General features: G+C 53.9%; 2 protein-coding genes across 2 annotated transcripts in view; both read right to left on the minus strand.

Annotated features, from left to right (window-relative positions):
* The window catches only part of SPTBN5 (spectrin beta, non-erythrocytic 5), a 45696-nt gene extending 36886 nt beyond the window's left edge, over positions 1–8810 (minus strand). The window contains exons 1-6 of the mRNA XM_025390741.1: positions 8595–8810; positions 8207–8374; positions 5381–5497; positions 3239–3396; positions 2507–2735; positions 1028–1659 (exon numbers count right to left, since the gene is read on the minus strand). Coding sequence (XP_025246526.1) covers positions 1028–1659; positions 2507–2735; positions 3239–3396; positions 5381–5497; positions 8207–8374; positions 8595–8810 — 1520 coding nt within the window. The remainder of the gene's footprint in view (positions 1–1027; positions 1660–2506; positions 2736–3238; positions 3397–5380; positions 5498–8206; positions 8375–8594) is intronic.
* A 2298-nt stretch (positions 8811–11108) lies between these two features.
* EHD4 (EH domain containing 4) overlaps positions 11109–22189 on the minus strand; it is a 77274-nt gene continuing 66193 nt past the window's right edge. The window contains exon 6 of the mRNA XM_025390751.1: positions 11109–16273. Coding sequence (XP_025246536.1) covers positions 15737–16273 — 537 coding nt within the window. The 3' untranslated portion in view covers positions 11109–15736. The remainder of the gene's footprint in view (positions 16274–22189) is intronic.

Below are 22189 nucleotides of genomic sequence, written 5' to 3' on the forward strand. Positions count from 1 at the left end.
TGTACCTGCAAGGCCGGGCTTGACCTCCATCCCCACCCCTCACCCCTGTGCCCGCCTGACCTCAGCTCCTGCCACTTGTTCACTTTGGCCAACACTGGCCTTCAGGCTACTTTTCAAACCTGCTAGGCATGCGCTCGCCTGAAAGGACACTGCATTTGCCGTGTCCTCTGCCTAGAATACTCTGTCTCCCATGTCTGCATGGCCAGCTGCCCACTTCTTTCTGGTCTTTACTTGGAAGTCAACTTCCCAGTGAATCCCCTCTAGCGACTCAACCTTAGCACCTCATATTCCCCTATCCTCTTTATTGTTATTATTATCATTATTATTATTATTTTTTGGAGATGGAGTCTCGCTCTGTTGCCCAGGCTGGAGTGCAATGGTGCCATCTCTGTTCATTGCAACCTCTGCCTCCCAGGTTCAAGCGATTCTCCTGCCTCAGCCTCCCGAGTAGGTGGGATTACAGGCACTCGCCACCATGCCTGGCTAATTTTTGTATTTTTTAGTAGAAACGGGGTTTCGCTATGTTGGCCAGGCTGTCTTGAGCTCTTGACCTCAGGTCATCCTCCTACTTCAGCCTCCCAAAGTGCTGGGACTACAGGCGTGAGCCACCGTGCCCAGCCTCTCCTTTATTATTATTATTTCTTTATTACCACATGCTATGAATTTTTCTTATTTGTCTGTTTTCCTTAGTAGTGTGTAAGCTCATGAGGGAGGGAATTTTTGTTTGTCCTCTTCTCTACTAAATCTCCAGCAGCTAGCACAGTGTGTGGGATGTAGTAGACACTCAATCAATTCTTGTTTAGTGGATGAATCAGAGGCTACCTAGAAAGTGCTTTACCAATAGGGATGAATTACTGATGGTGGACTTGCAAGCATCACTGGGAGATAGATCTTTGTAGAGGGAGCCCTGAACCCATAAATCACCCCTCTCCTCTCTGGCACAGAATGGGCACATGACATGGAAGGATGGGGGTGTGGTAGGAGAGCCTCAGCCAGTTGTGAGGAGAGTTCATGTGCTGGGGCTCACCTGCGGGCCACATCTGCCCAGCTGTGGTACTGCTCCTGCTGGAGGATGTCTGCAATCTCAGCCAGGGCCTGGAAGCGCCCCTCCTGGGGCAGGATGCCAGCTTCCAGCATGCCCAGCCTCTGAATGGCTGCCTCCACCGTGGCCAGGCTGGCTGGCAGGGCTCTGGCCTGGTCCAGCACCTGCTCTGCATCCCTAAGGAAACTCTCCCGGAGAGCTGCCTTGCGCTGGAAGCGCCGGGCCAGGGTTTCTAGCCGCTCCAGCTGCAGTAGCCTCTGCTGCAGGGCCTGGCTCCTTGCGGCCTCTGCCCATTCCAGCCCTGCCCAGCACTGGGACAGCTCTGCAAGGCCCAGGCCCTCAGGAGGCAGGAAGAGCCTGCGGTTCTGGGCTTGGAGTGCTGTCTGTAGCCGGAAGAGCAGGGCCTCTGCAGCCCCTCGCTGCTGTAGCCGGGGTGGCTTCTCCTGGGTGCGGAAGATGGTGAACGCTGCCAGTAGCTGCCGCATGGCGGGCAGCGAATCTGGGAAATCCCGCGCCTCCAGCTGCGCCTGCTTCTCTGCAATCCAGCATAGCAGGTCGGCCACCAGCTGCTCGTACTGGGTCTGTAGCGCCTCTGTCTCCTGGAGCTGAAGCAGGATCTGGTGGAGGGCATAGGAAAGGATCAGGGTCCTTCTTGGGACAGGCCCTGGAATGGACACTGAGTGCCAGCCAGAGTTCCCCAGGTGGGCTGTAAGCTACTTCTCTGAGCCGAAGATCCTTTGAAGTGGTGGTACCCCCACCCCGGAGAACTGGGTTTGCTTGCATTGTACACTCAGACCCAGGAGCTTGGGGCCCTCTCCATGACTAAGGGTGAGGCTATCCTGCCTTCCTCCTCTTGTTTTACCCATTTGGCCTCACTGGTGGGGGTTGAGGCCCTTCAGGCTGCTGTTCTTTTTCTAGGCCGCCTTTCCCTTCCCTGCACCCCCTACCTCGCAAAGCAGCTGACAGCCCTTGGCCTGTGTCCCCCCCACCCACACCCCAACTGAGATACCCACCCTGAGAAGAGCACTTCCAGGCCTCAGCCTCTGCCATCGTGTCCAGAGAGTAAGAAAGCCCCCCAGAAACATGAACTCTGTGTGGCCCCAGCCGGCAGAGCCTCTTCTGTGCCTGTCCTTGCAGAATCCTGGCTCTCTAAGCCTTTTAATCCCATTAGAAGCTTAATAGCCTGAGAGTCGGGGAGAAGGGAGAGGCCCAGGAGGGGCCATTCCTCCCCTGGCTTCCCTTGTATGCCAGGCACCATGCTGGGCCCATGACCCGTGCTCTCTGGAACACTCACAAGGGCCTTCTGTCATCCAGGCAGCATCATCTCCATGTGATAGAGGGTGCACAGTGAAGTTGGGTGACTTGGCCAAGGCCACGCAGCTAGTACGTGGCAGGGCAGGCTTCATGCTTAGGCCTGTCTGCCTCTGGAGCCCTTGCTCACCCCACCCCTCCTTTCTCCCCCACCTTAGTGAGTCTCCTCTGGACAGTCTGCCCCTGATGCAGGCGGGAGCAGTAGTGGTAGTAGAGGGAGACGTAGGTCATGATGGAGCGCTCATCTGGCTGTGTGGCTGCCACGTCCTCGGGGTCCAGCAGCTGAGCGATGCCCAGCTCCTGCTCAGCCACCAGGAAAGCAAAGGCGAGGTTGTGCAGTGGGCGGTCTGGACGCAGGGAGCTGTAGTCCAACAGGTCTGGCCTGGAAAGAGAGCGAGAAGGGCTCTTCACCAGCAGGAACCTATTGCTTTCCTTTCAGTAGATTCTTAAATGCACTCATGCTCCTATTGGCCATTCACATCTTCTTGTGAATTCATTTTCCCAATAGTTATCTGAGGCCCTGCTGAAGGAGTAGGACTCTGATAGAGAAAGAGGAGGGTTCATTTGGCACAGGGACCAGGCTGGGGGGCTGGGGGAACCTTCAAAGGGCAAGTGCTGCCAGGGTGAAGAACATGAATAGAATTGAGGGGCACAGGAAGTGCAGAAGACTGGGGTCAAAGGTAAACTTGGCCAATCTCGTAGCATTGTCTAGGGAAGGGAAAGGGGCCAACCCAGAGCAGGGACTCAGACATCAGCCCCTTCTACATCTGTGTCCACTTTCCCTCCTTCAAGCCTAGAGATGTGGGACAATGGGCAGGCTGAGGACCCAAACCCAGGCGTCGTTGGCCAGTGGGCGGAGGCCTCCTGACGAGGGTGGGGTCACACCTGTGGGCATGGATGAGGGCATTGAAGCCCAGCCCATCGCTCCAGCTTCGGGAGAAATCGGTAATGTTCACGTTGGTATAGCTGGCTGTCTTCCGCTGGCACCAGACCAGTAGGGCTTCCTTGGTGGACAACAGGGCTGCACTGGCCCCGAACTCCTCCTGGCAGGACAGGGCAGCAGGGTCACCATGCAAGGATGGGGTAGGGAGGCAGACAGCCTACAGGCTGTGGGAGAGGCAGGCTGGCCATAGCCGGATCCTGCTTCTCCCCGGCCCGGGGTCACTGTGACTCTCCTCTCTTTAGAGTATCTGATTTTACCCAATTTCATCCACGGTGGGCAGGGGTTGAGGGTGAGAGCAACGGGCCTTCCAAAGAAGTGGAGCAAGGGAAAGCCGTCCCTGCAGAGGCGCTGGCTTTGCATGACCACAGGTGACCACACAGCAACAGCTCCCATTTTTTGAGCCCTCTGATGGGCCAGGTGCTGTGCTAACTGACCTCGGGCTCATGGGATTGTGGCTGGGTTTCATGAGACTGGGTCGCGTCACTGCAGGCTTTCTGTGAGCCAGGCCCGATGTTATGGGCTGGAGTGCAGTGGTGCGATCTCGGCTCATTGCAACCTCCGCCTCCCAGGTTCAAGCAATTCTCCTGCCTCAGCCTCCCTAGTAACTAGGGTGACAGGGACACACCACTATGCCTGGCTAACTTTTTGTATTTTAGTAGACGAGGTTTCAGTATGTTGGCTAGGCTGGTCTCAAACTCCTGACCTCAAGTGATCCGCCTGCCTTAGCCTCCCAAAGTGCTAGGATTACAGGTGTTAGCCACCGCGCCCAGCCTCACTTCCTGTTTATAAACTCAAAATATCAAGGTTCAGCGGGTTGCACTTCCCCTGCCCTCTGGGCCCCAGAGCTTGGGTAGGAAGGATGTGCATGGTGCCCACATGCCGGGGAGTGGAGTCTCAAGGCCCTGGGTCCTAGTGAGGTCAGGCCCCAGTACCCTGCATGGTGGGGCCAGGCTGGCAGATGGAACTAGGGAAAATGCTGGGATGGCTTGTGAGGGAGCAGGGCTAGCCTGAGCCCAAACACATCTGAGTCAGCAGCAAGCAGGGCCAGAGGGGGCTGCAGACAGGCAGAGACGGTGCTGCTCCCAGGGGCCTAGGCTGCAGGGGGCACCTGAAACTGGCCAGGGGCCTGGGGAGGTGAGTATGGCTTCCTGAAAGGGCTTGAGGTCAGTTAGAAATCCATCAGCCCCTCCAGCCTTCAAATAGATGCTCAGCCCTGCAGACGCACAGTTCTCCTGCCCTCTTGGGGCTCAGGCCCTGAGTTTCCAGGCCGTCCTGGACTTGTGCCAGATGTGTGGCTTCTTTTCATGAGGGTTTCATTCTCCAGGTTGATTTTCCTTACCTACTAGAATTGAGTTTTAGGTGGCATTCTGGAAATCATGAAACTATGAAAAAGAGTAAGTATAAGGACTCTTTTTTTTTTTTTTTTTTTTTTTTTTGAGACAGGGTCTTACTCTGTGACCCAGGCTGGAGTGCAGTGGTACGATCATGGCTCACCACACCCTCGACATCCTGAGCTCAGTTTATCTTCCCACCTGAGCCTCCCGAGAGCTGGGACTACAGGCCTGTGCCACAAAGAGTTTACAGTCTTTCTGATCCAGTGCGGGGGAAAGAGGTAGAATGGAGGAAGCGGGGGGCCATGAAAGAAACGCTGTCTTTGGTCTGCAGGGTGCCGGGGACTTTGTAAACCTCCAGAGCTGGGACTCCCTCCACACATTGCATTTCTCCCAACAGTACATTGTGGTATAATGGAAGTTACAGAGCCTCAGTGCCAAGTGGGGAGCAACACACAGGGGTGAAAGTGGGTGCTGGCAGTGACCGTGAACCCTCCCTAGTGAATGACTTGCCCAGACCTGGTTTGAAGCCCATGGCCCTGGCCCTCACTTTAGCATATTACAACATTACAGTATCTCTGGTATCCTGGGTTCTTCACCCATGGTTGAAGAGTGAATATTGACTTTGCAGTTTCCAAGATCTCCTATGGGAATCATAAAAGTTGCATGGAACTTCTCAGTCCCCAGGAGTCTGAGGTGAGGCGAGGGCTGGGCTGAGTCACCAGGTGCTGGGTGCTGGGGACTGAGCCATACCTTGTCCAAGGAGATATGGGAGATCTGGAAACGCAGAATGATGACCCAGATGAGTCCCAGGATGAGTGTCTGGTCTCCATCCACGATGTTCTCTGGCCCGATGAATGGTATTGGCACCTGTGGGCACAGTTGGCTGGGCTAAGCCATGAAGCCCATGTCCAGAGAGGACTCAGTCACCAAAAGCTTAGGGTGCCAGCTGCGGGATGGGAGGGTCCTGGAATCTATCCTGCCCCAGCCGGGAGGTCCCCCAGGGAGAAGCCGGCAGGGGATAAGTCCAGGAAAGCAAAGGCGTCCCGCCTGGTTGGAGCCATGGCCTCAAGCCCACCTGAGTGAAACCCCAACCTGGTGAACTGGGCTGGGCCGCTAGAGCAGCAGGACCCCCTGTGTGTGGGCTACAGGTAGACCTGGGCCAAAATCAGTGGTTCAGCTACAGGGTTTGGAAATGAGGGGTCATAACAGTCAATGTGTGAGCCCAACAGACAATAGCAACTGTCCGCCTCCATCTCCCAGGGTGTCCTGGGATATCCGGGGGTGGCTGGGTCCCTGGGCTCACACCCAGATCTCAGCCTTCTTCATCTGTTCCAGCTCCAACACAGCCAGCTATAAATCCAGATTCCCAGGCTCCACCCAGTCAGACTGCCTTGGGCCAGAGCCTGAGAATTTGCACTTGAACACCACCTTGGGTGGCTCTTAAGTACACCAACGTTGTGACTCCTCTGCCCTACATCTTGCCACGTGGACAGGGAGGATGGGTGAGTCAAGGGGAGAAGCCCCGCAGGGTCTGGCCCCCAGCCCCCTCTGGCTGCATCTTCCTCTCTGTGGAACCACACAGCTCCAAGCCCATCAGATTCTTGTAGTTACGTGGGATTCTAAGCACAGGACTTCAGGCCTTTGCACAGCCGTGCCTGCTGTCTGAAAGTATAACTGCATGGCGATTCACCTCCCTGCCTTTGACTCTTCACGCAGATGTTGCCTAGCCTGACCACTTTATTTAACATGGAAACCTAAGGACTATTCTCCCACCCAAATACACACTCTCGATCCCCTTGCCCTGCTCAAGTGAGGATCTTGACTTTGTTTTCTGATGTATCCTAGTGGAGTGGCACACAGCAGGGAATCAATCAGTAAGTACCGAATGGAGAAAGAAAAGGAGTGAGACGTTCCCTAAGACCTGAAGGGCAACTGGCTTCACCCAGCCACTACTAGCCCTGTGGGAGGAGCTGCAGCCCTGGGTGTCCCCCTGGGTAAGCTTTGGTATATCCGGCTGGTCGCTAAAGGATTCCACCCGTGCTCCTGGGGTGGATTCCACCTGGCGTGTCAATCACCTTGCCTTAGAGTTGGAGCCTCTGGGGAGTGGGGTGTTTGTCTGCTCCTCCCAGCTCCTGAGAGCCCATCCTCCCGACTTCCTATTGAGCGATGTCACACTGGTGACTTAAACTCACCATGCTGGGGGTATTAATGCCATAGGATCAGCGAATACAGCACACTGGAGCTTTTATTTCCCCCAGAGAATCATTTGTTAAACATTTACCAGCATACCGCTGATCTGGGTTCAATGAACCTGTCTCCCATTGAAGCCAGATGCCTCGAGGTGGGGGTCTGGGCTTTGCTTAGTGTAGCCCAGTGCCTGCATAGAATGCCCAGGGCATGGGAGCATCTCCATAAGTGAGTGCATCCCTCATTCTGCCACACATTCCCTGTGTGTTTGCAACTCCCTCGTCCTTTCCAGACCACAGTTGCCTCCTGTGTATGGAGACGAGGATGTCACCCTCAGAGGTATCAGTGACATGCTGTATATAAAGCTTGGGGAGAGCTGCAATGCCTCTGACAAAGGCTATGGAACTTACACCCTTCCCAGGTTCTTGGAGGGGAGATGACTGTCTCACAGGGTCACTGTCCCTGGATCAACTAGGGCCCAGCATTCTGCAGCTGGCAGAGTTCTGCTCTCGCACCTGCTCAGGACAGCGGTCGCTCCCCTTCCCTTTGCTTGGGTTTCTCCCCTCCCTGGCTTTCCTCCCACACACCAGCACCCCAGGAGGCTGGACAGAAGCTCCACTCCAGGACATAGTGATGGAAATGCACAGTCAGGCTCCGTCCAGCCAAGCCCAGCTCAGTGACTTCACAGCCTCCAGGGACAGCACCTCCAGGAGCCCTTGGTCTTCACGTTTCCCGGTTCCCAATGATCCCTTTGCTCCACCCCACCCCTGCACAGGCCCCTCACCCTGGCCATAAGGGTCCCTCTGTCCCTCGAGCTCCGGCTTCCTTTTAGCGGCCATCTCCTTGACCTGTCCCTTTCTTTCAGGTAACTCTGGCTCCCCTCATTTGCTGAGGCCTCCTCCCTCCTTCTCCAGGACAGGCCCTGCTCCTCTTCCCCACCCACCGTCTTAGTGTCCGCGTCTCTTCCCTCTGTTTCCCACTTGATGCCAGCCCACCATGGCCCCATATCTGGGCTCTGTTGGCCGGTTAACCATCGATCTTGCCTGGTAAATAATTCAGGGCCTCTGTTTTCTCATCTGTGAAATGAAAAGCCTAAGATTCTTTCAGCCTAGAATCCTGTGAGTCTCTCTTATGACAGAATGACATTTTCCACCCCAGTAGGGACATGGATCGCTCCTGCCGCGGCCAGCTGGGTGCTCTCCAAGTCAGGGGTGCTGTGCGAGGAAGGCTTGGCTTCTGCTCCTCTGTGTCCCAGCTGCTCCCCCTGTACTGAGGCCCCAGCTCCTCTGCTCTGCCCTGTGACCTGGCCCAGGAAAGGTGACCCAATAGTTCAGCCTGTCCCAGCTGCCTGCCCCAGCACCATCCCAGACCCCTTTCCCTGGGGCCCACCTTGGCCCTGAGGAAGGCCAGGGCTCGGCTGCTGTTCTCCAGGAAGTGCACGCGCAGGCGGCCCCGGCTGGGGGGTGGCAGGGCCTCCCCTGAGATAAGCTCCAGCAGCCGCAGGAGGTGGATGCCATCAGCCAGCTCTGTGTACAGGTTCCGGATCTTGATGCCCACCTGGGGAGGGGACGGCGGCAGGTATGGGGTCAGCCCCGCTTCACCTGTCCTCCCATCCTGGGACCTGAGAGGTGTGACCCAGAGCAGCTGCCTTGGAAGAAGGAGCTCTGGCCTCAGCTTGGCCTCAGGCAGATGACCCCACAGCTCGCCCCCGAGGGCCACTGGCCAGAGCTGGGGGCATGGTACGGGTGGGCTGTGGGTCACAGCTGGCTATACTCACCTGGCCGCACTGGAAGACGTTGTTGATCCACTTGGTGAAAGTCTTCTCCTGCATCTGCATGTGCCGGGCCTGCAGCTTGCGAATGTGGCCCGTCTCGTACTGAGAGTCCACGGTGAGACTTGGACTGGGCGGGACCCGGAGGTTCGTGCTGGGCCTCCTGCTGTAGCGCCCTGCAGCTCCGAGGAGCTCCCAGGGACTCTGGGGCTGACCAGCCATCAGGCCTGCAGCCCTTTGGGGATGAGGAACTGCTGGACAGCCCCCTAAACCTGGAGGGCATGCAGGTTAGGGGATGATGTGCCAGGGGCCTGGGGTCCTGCCTTGCCAGACTGTCCTCACATTTCATGGTAGTTGCAGCTTGGAGACCAGCCAGGCAAGGGCCAGTGCTTCTGATCCCCTGTGCTTGAATGTCCCAGGGTCCCCTTTGCCCCACCCCACCTTCCAGATTCTTCTTTCCAGAGCCCCTGCTGCCAGGTCCCTCTACTGCAGTGACTGGAGCAGGTGGAAGGAAGACAGGAAACTGCTTACCTTGGTGACGCCTGGGTCCTGTGGAGGCGACCCTGCTGGATGGATGGAGATGGCAGATAGCAGGGGTTGTGCAGGGAGGGAGAGGGACATCAGGAGAGGCCGAGGCTGGAGTGCGACCGCACCACAGCCCTCCCCTTGAGCCAGCGTGCTGGGGTGACGGCACACAGGCGACATTGTCCTCCCACCTGCCACAGGGCGTGGCCCAGACTGGGAGGGGGTGGCTCAAGAATGCTCCAGGGCCATTGCCAGATGATCTCCTCCTTCATCATCCTCCCTTCCCCGCCAGCAACTTCCCCAACTCCAGGTGGGGGTCCTGGCTCCCAGGACGCAGAGGCCCTTGGGGTGGTCCTGCCACCCCGGGTTGGAGCTCTGTGGGGGTGCTGCAGTCTGCGTAGGAGGCACCAAAGGGCAGAGCCTCTGTGGGAAGCCTGTGGACGCACTTCCCAATCTGAGGCTGCCCTCTGTACCCTCGTGGGGCCTCTCTGTGAACACCCAGGGCAAGGGTATGAGGAAGTGTCCTGGGCCATGGTCTTCTCATTCACCCCCAGGGAACAGCCCATAGACTGAGGGCCTCACACACCCTGCGCTTGGCTTTCCAGGCCCTGCCAGAGGTGCAGCCTGCCAAGCCTGGGGCTGAAGGGTAGGCTCCCCGGAGGAAGGGGCGACCTGGAACTGCTGGGGCTGTGGAGTCTCCTCCAAAATGTGAGACATGGTGTTAACTCTGGGCTCCACAGAGCTGGCTGTGACCCAGGGCTCGGAGGCAGGGGTGCACAGGGAGCTGGTGGGCGTCTATCCCTTCCTCCCCGAGCAGCCGTGGACTGCATGCCAGAGTGAAGGCAGGTTCTAATTCTGGTGGTCTCGCCCGCCTGTGGCTAAACTCAGGGTAGCAGTGTGGGCTGGGGTGCGTGTTTGTGGGTGTCTCCCAGTAGCCCCGGAGTCTCTGACGCGACAGCCCACTCCTCAGGGAGGTGCTCCTGGCAGCCACAGCCCACAGTAAGACAGCAGCTGAGCCCATCCTTGAGAGCTGGGCTAAGGAGTCACACCTGAACCGCCTGGGCCCACTGCAGGCAGTCAGGGGTGACGCTGAGAGGTGCCGTGGTCTCGGGTGGGGTGCAGCTCCCTGCGTCTGAGAGACGCTTTCTCTCCTGCTGTCCTCTCCCTGCCAGGCCCCTCCTGCACCGGCTGGCTTCCAGACACCCTGCGCTCCTTTCTTGCTTTCAGCAGTTGCAGTGGTGGTCCTCCCGTGCGTCCCCCTTCTGCCCTCACTGCCCTGTGGGTCCTTGTCACCGACCCCCTAACTCGGCAGCCTAGGCACCACCACCCCGCACCTTTCCACAGTGCAGCTCTGCTCACGCCTGTGAAGCCTCCCACCGCCTGGGAAGGAAAACTCAGACTTGCCAGACCTTGCCTCAGCTAGGACTTTGAAGCCCACCAGGTTACCTAACCAGGCCAGTCTGCCCGCCTCACTCTGGGTGCTCTCCATGGGCCACTCACCATTTCCTGAGCAGGACCAGAGCTCTCCTGCCCCAAGGCTGGGCTTCAGCTGTTCTTTCAGCTTCGAACGTCCCTTCCCACTCTCCATCATCCACATTCACCTATCCTGTCTGACACAGTTAAAATCCTGTTTCTTCCAGGAACAATCTCACCCCACCCGCTTACCCTAGGGAGACTAGCTTGTTCCTTCTCCTAGTAAGACCCTCAACCCATGGAGTCCTGGGTGATGCTGTGAGCGCGGGAGGACGGACTGAACTGCGTGGTGCTTCGCACATAGTCCTCAACAGAGACTGGCATTTTGAAGTTGTTGGCGGGGGCTGTGGACTGCCTTTCTTCCTTTCTAACTCAACGGCAGCTAAAGCCACTGCACACAATGCAAGGACTGGCTCCTGTTTGACCATGTCTGATTGTAGCCCCTGGTGAAATGAGAACCCTGTGGGTCGGAACAAAGTTTGGATTATTTATGTGGCAAGTAACCAAAATCTCAAGTGAAACTGGTTTAAACAATATATTTTTATTATTTATTTACTTATTTATCTATATTTAATTCTTTTTTAGAGACAGGGTCTTCTTATGTTGCCCAGGCTGGTCTTGAACTCCTGGCCTCAATGATATTCCCACTTCAGCCTCTCTAGTTGCTGGGATTATAGGTGTGAGCCACCATGCCTGGCTTAAACAGTATAAAGGGAATGCATTGGCCCACACAGTGGAAAAAATAAAATCTAGTAGGACTAGGACTTCAGGTGAAGTTTGATCCAGCAGCTCAAATGTCACCACAGGCCTGGATTCCTCTGGCCTTTCTCAAGGTCTCTTTCATTTTCATGCTCCACAAGGTGGCTTCTGCCAGGCTGACCTCCCTCCCCTGACCCCAGCAGCTCTGGACACCCCTCTCAATGCCATTTATATTGTTGCATCAATAGGCTCATTTCTATATACTGCAAGGTTCAGAGAAGAGAGAATCTCTCTCCCAAGAGTTGTAACAGAAGTCTGGGGGTCCTGGCTCTCATCAGCTTGAACAGGCCCACATGTCCACTCCTGAACCAGTATTTGTGACCAGGGGGATGTGGTCTATCTCATCCAAACCTCACTTGAAGTGAGGGTAGGAGGAGGAGTACTCTGCAAGGACTCTAGGTCTCAACCACCAAAAAGGTAGATGGGTTGGTGGGAAAAGCCAGATGCCTACTACGGTGGTGGGCGGGGGAGGGCACACTGGCGAGGTGCAGCAAGAGGCAGGGGCAGTGCTGGCCAGGCAGGGGCTCCTCCCTAGCACGACTGGAGAAAGGACTCCTGTGAAGCGGCCACCTCCATGAGTCCTTGCTGTCCTGGCTTCCAACCACTCTGAGGTGGGGCTTTCGTCTGCAGACCTGGCCTCTGCTGCCTACCCTCTCGTGCCCCCACCCGATGGGGCTGCTTTCCTTCTGAAGCAGCCACATTTTGGGTTTTTCTCCACAGGAAGAGTTGGGGGTCACAGGCACACCCTCTCCCTAACTCTTCTCCCCCAGTTCAAACTGGATCCAGGGATCCACACTCTGCTCCGAGAGGCCAGCACGCAGCCACTGGAAAATGAGCCAGTGGGAGAGGCAGCTCCATGTGTACTGATCAGCAGACTGTGTCTTTTTGTTTGAAACTTCTAAATAAGATTACAAAAAGAAAAACAATGGAAGCACTGTGTGTTAACTGCATTGGTTAACCAACATTGGAACCCAATACACTCTTGTATTAGGCCCGCATTTACCTGAGTACTCAGTGGTTTTCTGTCCTAAGCATGCTCGCCTGCTACATCCCATGGAGGAAATAAACAGTGAAACACTTTCCTCATCTTGAAGGCAATCGTCTCAGGCATCCTCCAGGCATAATGAAGGGGGTGAGCGAGGGTGCGAGGCGGAAAGGTCCAGGCCGCAGCTGTGACTCCCGCGGGTGAACCACAGCCCCAAATCCAAAGACGCTCTTGCCACATCATGACAAGTGTTCAAAAGAGAACCAGGTCCAGCCCTGGAGGAATGAAACCAAAAGCCAACTGAAAGAATGACCCTCCCCCAAAAAGCGACCCTGCCCGCAGGCCATCCAAGTGCAGTGAGTTCGGACAAGAATTGACAGATGCTGCTGGGCCGGTGCAGGAGGTAGAAGCAGCAGTGGAAGGCTGTTGTGTGCCGCCCCTCCCTGGGAGCTGGGGAGATTCCCAAGTCTTAGTGCAGTGTTTCTTTACAAACGGGATCAGGAGACCCTCACTGGCAGGCTGACAACTTAGAAGCAGACTGTGGGAGCAATAGGCTGGAGTTTTCATTTTCCCTTTAAACTCAAGACCGGAAGGTTTGTGTTATGTGATACCATATGCTGTGTAGAAAACAGGGCCTCAGCTTCTTAGATGTTGTAGTTCTAGAGTTTAGGTACTTCCACCCTCCCTCCTATACATAAACACTCAGGGGAAGAGGTTCTTTGAAAATTGGGGTGGTGCAGGAAGGGCAACAGTTGCTGTTAGCAGGTCCCAGGGTCGGCCCTGCTGCCCTGCCGTGTGGGGTGGGGAGACCGCTGGTGGTGTGGACACATTCACAGAACTTTGTACTGGTCCTGGGAAGATACAAGTCCTCACTTGGTCACCATCCCTAATATTTTCCAGTGTTTTCTTTTCCAGTCAACTTTTCATGATGAATGACTTCATGTAAGAGGATATTAAGAAAAGTGGCCACATGATTTCCCTTTTTTTTTCTTTCTTTCCAAGAACATTACCAGGTGCCAGCAGGGAAAGGACCGTGCTGCCTGACGTCTCTCCCACCTGAGGGCGCAGAGGCAGGGAGATCACAGCGCCTGAGAGGTTTCCCTCCACGGAGAAATCGGAGACCTCAACCTGCTGCCCTCTAAAGCAGCTTTCTGTATCCAGACAAAACTTACATACATACACGTTGTTTTAAAAGGACATACTCATGTGACATACATGTATATAAATTCATGTTTATATATGACAATTGAGCAGGGTTAAAGAACAAGATAATTCTGGATGGAAAAATCAGCTTGCCTGGGCATCTCTAAGCCTTTGGTCAAGTGAATTCCCTCTTCCCTTCCTGAGTTTACCCTTTGGTGACCTGCACTGTGGTTGCAGACTTCATGTGGTCCTCACGCATTTACAGAACTGTCTGCTTAGATTACAGCACTTTGGGAGGCCGAGGCGGGTGGATCACGCGGTCAGGAGATGGAGACCATATTGACCAACATGGTAAAACCCCGTCTCTACTAAAATACAAAAATTAGCCAGGCGTGGTGGCGCGTGCCTGTTTTTCCAGCTACTTGGGAGGCTGAGACAGGGCAATCGCTTGAACCTGGGAGGCAGAGGTTGCAGTGAACCGAGATCATGCCACTGCACTCCAGCCTGGTGACAGAGTGAGACTCCGTCTCAAAATAAAAATAAAAATAAAAATAATAAAATGATAAATGGTTCTTTTCTATGTATCTAATGAATTTAAGTGCTTGCTAAGACTAAAAACCACATTATGCATTTCCTTCTCTTAAAACTAAATTATGTGGAAAGTAAGCTAGAGAGTGTGAGGGTGGGCATCTGGATATAAATGCTTCTCCCAAGTCAAGATCTTCTCTTCAATCTGTGCCTTTGACCCTGTCACCAAAGGCAGGTGACAGAAAAAAAAATTATGTGACTTTTGGAAGACTCGGTGGGACGGTTCTGATTTCACTCACTTCTGGTGCCCCGTACCATGTGGCTGTCGCTGTTTTGTGTCTCTTCCTGCATAAATAATGGTGGATGGCACCTATCTCCCCAAGTTGGTGCCCACAGAGGGGGAGGCACCTCTACCTGACATAGTTGTCTGAGCAGCGGTCCAGAGAGGTTTACTCAGGGGATTTGGGGAGATCACACTCTGGGGCCAAAGTACAGGTATGTGCCCGAATCCTGCCTCATGACAGGCATTCATGATACGAACCACACAGCCTTTAAAGAAAAGCTTTTATATGAAAGGTTCCATTCTGTTTCTGTATAAAGGGCTTTTATCCTGTAAGGAAAAAAAAAAAACCCTAAATATAATAAATGCCTGTTTTCTACAAAAACAATGTCTAACTCTGGGTGGACTGATCTCTTCTCAACAGCCCAGGGCAGGGCTGGTCCCTCATTCACCTGTGTCCACAGGGCCGAGGACACTGCACACACTAGGACAGGATTTGGCTGAATTTAAATCCTGCCACCCACCAAGGAGACTTGGGGATATTTACTGGTTGAGGGCCACACTAAACAATCACTGCAGAGAACCACCTCTTTTCCTTACTGTAGTTTAAGTATGATACGTGGGTTTTGCTAGTACTTACTGGAAAAACTAGTAAGAAAAGCTCATCTTCAGGCTTCAATGTGATTTGACGTGCAAACGGGAAGTTTTGCCAGGGGTTAATAAAGATTGTGAGTTCCAAATTCCTAGCCGAATATGGCTTTGCCGGAAAGCCCCCTGGAGGGGAGGCTGGGAGGGCTGACCAGGTGGTCATCGGGGCAGTGGGACGGACGCACACTGGGGCCTGGCTGCCTGCTCTGCAGAATGGATGGGGGATCCACAGTGCATCCCCCTTCCAAGCCCAGGAGACATCTGTCGCCTTCTCTTTGGTAGACAGTCTGGAGACAGCAGAAACCCTCTGCTCTGTTTTTTGCCGCTCTAAATATAGCAGAAAACAAAATAAAATAAATAAGATAATCTTTGCTGCCTCCTGGTGCCCTCTGAGGGCCAGACAGCTGCTCCAGAGTCGTTCATGAGAACGAACAGCCCAGGCAGCCTGAAGACCCGGCTGCTCCGCGTAAGCCCCGGCTCCCTTCCTGTGGTTCCTGGGACGCACCAGGCCCATCCCCATGCGTGCTCCAGGCAGATTCTGAGGACTCTTTGGACAATTTCTCTTTCTTCTCAACCATTCAATCTCCTAATCCACCCTCCTACCCCCAATATTTTCATAGAAACAAAGGGAATTTTGGAGGTGAAAGAAGTCATCTAGTTTCCAGTGTCCACCCTCCCTATTCTACAGATGGGGAAACTGAGGCACAGAGAGGGCAGTGCCTTGCCCAAGGTCCTTCGGTGAGTCAGTGGCGGAGCAGGCCTGAGGCCCGGGTCCTCCAGTTCCCGCCCCGTTCTGCGGCCCGCCCCTCAGTCGGCCTTGGGCAGGGACTTCCTGTGCGAGGGTGGCACGAGGTGGGGGGGCAGGCTGCTGGGCAGCTCGTAGCCATCGAGCTTGATCTTGATGAGGTGCTTGGCCAGCGCGAACTCCTCCTCATCCAGCATGCCATCACAGTCGCAGTCGGCCAGCTTCCAGATCTTGCCCAGGACGCTGTTGGGCAGCTTGGAGGTCACCATCTCCTTCTTGGCGTTGACGCCCGATATCTTGCCATTGATGGGTGACAGAGTGTAGAAGAGCTCGTCGTAGACGGGCTTGTCTTTGGCCACGACCCACTCCTCCTCGTCGGCGCCCTCTTTGGCGCCCTCCCCGTAGCCCTGGTTGAAGGGGCCCTCCGTGGTGCCGTCGAAGGCGCCGCCCTGCACCAGCTGCGTGGGCGTGCTCATCTCCTCCTGGCTGATGAGGTTCATGAGGGGCGAGATCTTGTTGCTCAGCATGTTGTCCACTGCCTCGATCAGCTTGGGCTTCAGCGAGTGGAATTTGGTGAAGTCGTAGTTCTCAAGCTGTTCCTGCAGAAGGACAAACCACAGGACGGGTTACATGCGGTCTCTTCAGGGGGAAACAGCTGGGGGCCGTTGGAGGGAGACTAATTCTGCCCCGGGCAGACGCCCACCACACACTACTCAGGAGTGCATTCTTTGGGAGCTTCCCATATCCAAATGTACCAGATATAGGAGCGGTTTTTTGGGAACAAGAAACAGGTGTTTTCCTACGGCAGCCAGTCTCGGCTGGTGGCTGCACGAGCGACAGCAACCTCCGAGGACTCTGAGAAACCTTCTTTCACCTGCCTTCTTAAAATGCTCTAGAGTTAGTATTCTATTTCTCAAGGGATTTCACCACACACTTCAGCCGATCTTCACAGCAATCCTGGGAGGAAGGAGGGGCAGGCATTTAGAACCCCATTTTCCAGGGAGCTGTGAGGGGCTGTCTGGCAGAGGCAAGGCAGAGTCCCTGTCTCCTGGCTCTTCACTAATGCTCTCTGAGCGGGAACACAGAGCTGTGACAGAAGGACTGTATTTACATAAAACAATTAATTAAGTACCTTGTTTTCAGAGCACCTAAAAAATGTAGTTTAGGGCGCCTTCTCAGTGGCTCTAACCTCTCATGAATGAGCTGAGGGGTCTACTCAACAGGAACCCTGTAGGACCAGCCCCACCAAGCACGGCCTGACCAGGAGCACCCACGCTACCCCAGGAAGGTATCGAGGCAGGGCCATGGAGACCTTGCACATAAAAAATAATCATCATGGATCCACTGTCATCTCAAAAATATGGACAAGTAAGCAAAAGCTGGAACTTGTAAGAGCAGGGAGTAGGGCTGGGGAGCCCGAGGGAATAAACGTAGCCAGTAGGCCTGAGTATCACTGGCCAGGTCAGGACAGGTCTTAGCTCCACCTGTTGAGCGAGGCAGCCTGTCAGCCCACAGAGCAGCAGAAGCACAGGCTCTAGAGGGGGCCTGGCAAACATGACTGCCCACCCAGGCTGGGGCAGACTACAGGATGCCACAGAGGCTCTGTGGACGGCACTGTAGAAAATGACCTTCCTACCTTGGTTCTCCTTGGTTACTCCATCCATCCGTCCATCCATCCACCTGTCCAATCAACCCTCCATCTAACCATCCATCCATTCAATCAACCCTCCATCCATCCATTCAGCCAACAATTCATCCATCCACCCACCCACCTGCCCAACTTTTATTTGTCATTTACTCTGCACCAGCCCCTGTTCTGGGGCTTGGGGATATAGAATAAATATGAAAAGCCATAGTTCCTGCTTTAAATGAGTTTCTATTGTACTGGAGGACGGACACTCCAATTGTTTAAAAAAGGACCTGACATAACACAGTGAAAAGGATAACATGAAATTAGTAAGTCATTAGAAAGAAAAAAGCCAAGTCATTAAAAGGGAGAGCGGCCAGGCTCGGTGGTTCACGCCTGTAATCCCAGCACTTTGGGAGGCCAGGGTGGGAGGACTGCTTGTGCCCAGGAGTTCAAGACCGGCCTGGGCATGAGACCTATATATATATGTGAGGGAGAGGAAGGGAATAATCACATCAGATGGCTGAGGCTAAGGAAAACTACTGCCTGGATATGGAGAAGAGCTCAGTTGCCCAGGGGGACCCCTGGGGACCCTCACTGTCTAAGGAGAGAAAACACTTGTTTATTGCAAGAGACAAACTTTCCGTGGCCCTGAACTGTGAGAGCTACCTAGAGCTTTACACGAGGAGCTTCAAAGATCTGATGAAAAATGTCTTCAACAGCAGTTTTATCAAACAAATGCAGAAATGTTCCAGGTATGGTAGGTTTTATGTGTGAAGTATTTCTGTATGTACAGTTCTAGAGGGGGCCAAAAGACAGGCCATGCAGGTGTGCAGTTTTCTGGAGATGAGGCAGGGAGATTTGCAAGGAAAAGTCAGACCTTGCTGTTTTGGACAGAAGCAATGTGTGTCACTGCTAGGGGAAAAAAATAAAAACCAAAAACCAAAAAAAAAAAAACTTGGTGTTATCATAAATATGCTTTCTGACTGAGAAACTGAGAAAAAACTGGTAAGCAAAACTAAAAATTTAAAATAATTTATAATCTCATCATCTGGCAAAAATCTCTGCTAGCATATCTGGGCATGCATTTCTAGCCATTAACACATACACACAGACACACACATGCATGCACATACACACACACACACACACACACACAGAAACAATACCATACTGTTAACAATATGTCATATATTTCTGTGGTATTAATTTTTACATAACCTTTCTCTTAACAGCTACAGAATATTGAACTTAGACTGCAGAGCTGGGCCATTCTTCATTTACCCTGTCCCCTGTAGCTGGACACACAGGTTGTTTCCAATAGAGTATCAAAATCATGGTCTCTAGGATGGCAGGGCAGGAATTCTGGGCTGACATTTGGAAGGGGATTCCCGGGTGGTAGACGGTCGGGGGACAGAGCTGAGAAATATCAGCTAAATGGGCTGACATTTCTCTAGGGAAGGGACTCTGACATTCTTCTCAGGTAGCAACGTCAGCAGCCATTGAATCGTGCAAACCCAGCGTGTGGCCCCTGCTCAGCTCAGAGCAGCGGGTACTGCAGGCCGGGTCTCTCAAACGCAGTCACTAGCATTCACTCCTGACATCAGCACCAAACAATGCGGCCTGCACTGCGGGCTCCTACCACCAACGTCTCAGTCAGCCGAGGAGATGGAAAAGAGAAAGCTAAGCAGGTGGAAGAGCAGGCATCCCCCACAAAAATCCCAGCGCTGCTGGCTCAACAAGTTTGGATTCCCCGGGTGCATGAACACCTACCCTATTTCCTTAAGAATGAGCCTGTGCTTGGAGCGCACACAGAGCCCCTGTGTCTGGTCCAGCAGACAAAGGAGGGTGATGCCTGCCCAGACTTCCCACCAGCCTGCAGGGGCCGTGGATTCCGACTGCAGAGCTCTGGAAAACTGGCAGGGGGAGCGGCCGCATATTTGCGGGGTGGACAGGAGGCAGCAGTTATTCCCGTCCTGGGAGGCAGGCAGGAAATAAAACTCTCCATTCTCATCCCTGTGGTCCCCCCCAGGCTTGACCGGGGACTGCGGGGGCACCAGTTAAACCATCATCATGTCACTCCTGACATCAGCACCAAACCATCATCATCCCTGCCCTCTGCCAGGGTGAGTCCAAAATAGTTCTTATTGGGATGAATACACACTGGGGAACTAGAAGGTATTTGCCCATCGACTGTTGTATCCACTGAGCTAGGACCCTGGAATTGCTCCCTCTCAAGAGGCAAAGGTCCGTTCCCAGCCCCCGTCTCCGGTAGGGCTGTCCCTTGCTCATTAATTGCCAACATTCACCAGAAGAGTTTGCAAATCCACCCGAGGGTCTGAGCAGACGGGGCTGACTCTGCTGCCCTCTGCTGTTGAAATGCTGCCAACTCATGAGCTGAGGGGTCCAAATTCTCCTTCCAGTGGGAAGATCAGAGTCAGCAGTCACGGTGGCCCTTCTGGCGCTCATCTCGTCCTGCAGTATTGACACTGTGCTGTCAGTCATGGTCCCTCCCCAGAGTGTGCCAGGCACGCACCGGCAGCCACACAGGTGGGTTGCAGGGCCTGTCCCAGCACAGGGAAGAGCCTTCAAAATACATGCTCCTCTCACTGCTACAGCTAAGAGTCACTCTGACCAGCTGGCTCCATGAGAGAACAGGGAGAACAGCAACCTAAACTGGCATCAGCAAACTCTCCGTGTGACCCTGATATGTGCAAAGATCACAACATGGTCACGTCTAAGCGTATGCCCACTCTCTGTCAAGGCCTATGTTGTAGAGGATGTTAGACTTTAACAGTCTCAGGGATGGGAGAGGCCCTAATCCACATATGTGCCCCTCAAAGCTTCCGGTGACAGCAAGCTAGCTTGCAGTATCAGGTGTCACTGAGCATTCCTGACAGGCTCCATGCTGCCTTATTCCTGGGGATTCTCTGAAGGAATCGGGTGGTGTGACTGGACCTCAGCTTACTTCCCAAGAAGGCCTCTTCCTGCAGCTTCCAGGCCTTGGCACTGGGAACCCCTGGTCTATAAGCCCTGTGGGAATCGAGCCTGGGTCAGGGCCTGAGAGCCTGCTGTGATATGGCCTTACACTAACTTACCAATTCATTCGGCATGTGTTAACTGAGCACTCACTACGTCCTAGATGCTGGGGATATGGCAGTGAACAGGGCATGGGTCACTGATCTCATGGAGCCGCAGACTTATGTGGGAGAGAGATACTAAATATCAGATATCAGATAATCCAACTACATGGAAGCACAACGGTGCTCATATTGTAAGAAGAAACATGTGTCCTGACAATGGGGTTGTTGTCAATTATTTTTACCCCCATTTGTTCATTTTTTCTGTTTTTTGAGACAGGTCTCCCCTGTCGCCCAGGCTAGAGTGCAGTGGCACAATCATGGCTCACGGCAGCCTTGACCTCCTGGGCTTAAGCCATCCTCCCACCTCAGCCTCCCAAGTGGCTGGGATCACAGGCATGAGCCAACCACATCTGGCTAATTTTAAAATATTTTAATGGATACAGGGTCCTACTACGTTGCCTAGGTTGTTCTCCAACCCCTGGACTCAAGTGATCCTCCCATTTCGGCCTCCCAAAGTGCTGGGATTACAGGCATAAGCCACCATGTCCAGCCCCATTTGTTCATTTTTTTTTTTTTTCTGATTTATTCCAGGGGCCTAGAACAGTGATAGTAGCAGGAGGCAGACAAATGCTGAGGCAGACAGGGGCGGGTCTCCAGTGAAACTCTATCTTCAAGCCAAAGGCATTTTAAAGCCTGCAGGCCAAGCTACAAGTCAAATCCACAGACCAGACTGAGAACGTGTCTTCCCATTTGGCTGCTTTTCTTTGATTGATCCCTACCCTTCACCTATTTTACATATACCTACCCTGCCCTAATTGTTTTTACACTGTCATGCCCACCTTTGACTGGTGCCTTTGTTTTAACCTTTTTTGTATACTCACAAATCAATCAGCATGCACTCCTCTAACCTGTGCCTATAAAAACCCCAGACTCAGCCACACTGGGGAGATGACCTGACTTCGGGAGAGATGACCCAATCTTCCCATCCCCTCTTCACTGAGAGCTGTTTCGTTGCTCAATAAAATCCTCCACCCTCATCACCCTTCAATTGTCAGCATGACCTCATTCTTCTTGGATGTGGGACAAGAGCTTGGGACCCACCAAATGCAAATACCCAGAAAGGCTGTAACACTGGCCCTCCGCCCTCACTGGTGGAGGGTAGCCATGCCACTCAACAGAAGCAGTGGTGGGGCCCAGCTGGTCCAGAGCCATGGGCCAGAGCAGGGTAAGAGGGTGACTGAGCTGCTAACATTATGCAGAACTAAAAGAGCTAATTAGCATACTGTAACACCCCTTCTGGGGCTTTGGGGTTGCAGGCATCCCTGCCTGGGCACTGCCACATTCCCCTTGGGGTGACAGACCTGGTCTGGCTGCAGACCCTGCACAGAGCCTGCTCCTATGTCAGCACTTGGAGTGGCCGGCTGGATCCTGCACTTGCTTGCTCACCCACCTTCAGTGGTGCTAAGGTACTGGGCATAGACCTGACTCCAGGTGATTCTCAGCAAAGGCTCAGCCCTCCTTGTATCCTCCATCTCAGTGGGCCACGGCTGCTCCTGAGATCATGCTTTCCTTGTTGCCTTCCCCCAGCTCAGAGGACCCTGGGTGTCTTCTGACCTGGCCATCCCAGGCTAGCTTTGTCATGAGTAGCTCTGGTTCCAGAGTCTGCTCTCTACGTTATCGGGCTCACAGGGGACCAGCAGGAGAGGCCTGGCAAGGGAGGAATCTGCAGAGCCCCAGGGCTCAAGAGCAGCGTCTCCCCGCGGCGAGGCACTGTAGCAACTTCAGGAAGCAAGGGTGACAGAGTT

The sequence above is a fragment of the Theropithecus gelada genome, chromosome 7a (genome assembly GCF_003255815.1).
Source record: "Theropithecus gelada isolate Dixy chromosome 7a, Tgel_1.0, whole genome shotgun sequence".
NCBI classification, from domain to species: domain Eukaryota; kingdom Metazoa; phylum Chordata; class Mammalia; order Primates; family Cercopithecidae; genus Theropithecus; species Theropithecus gelada.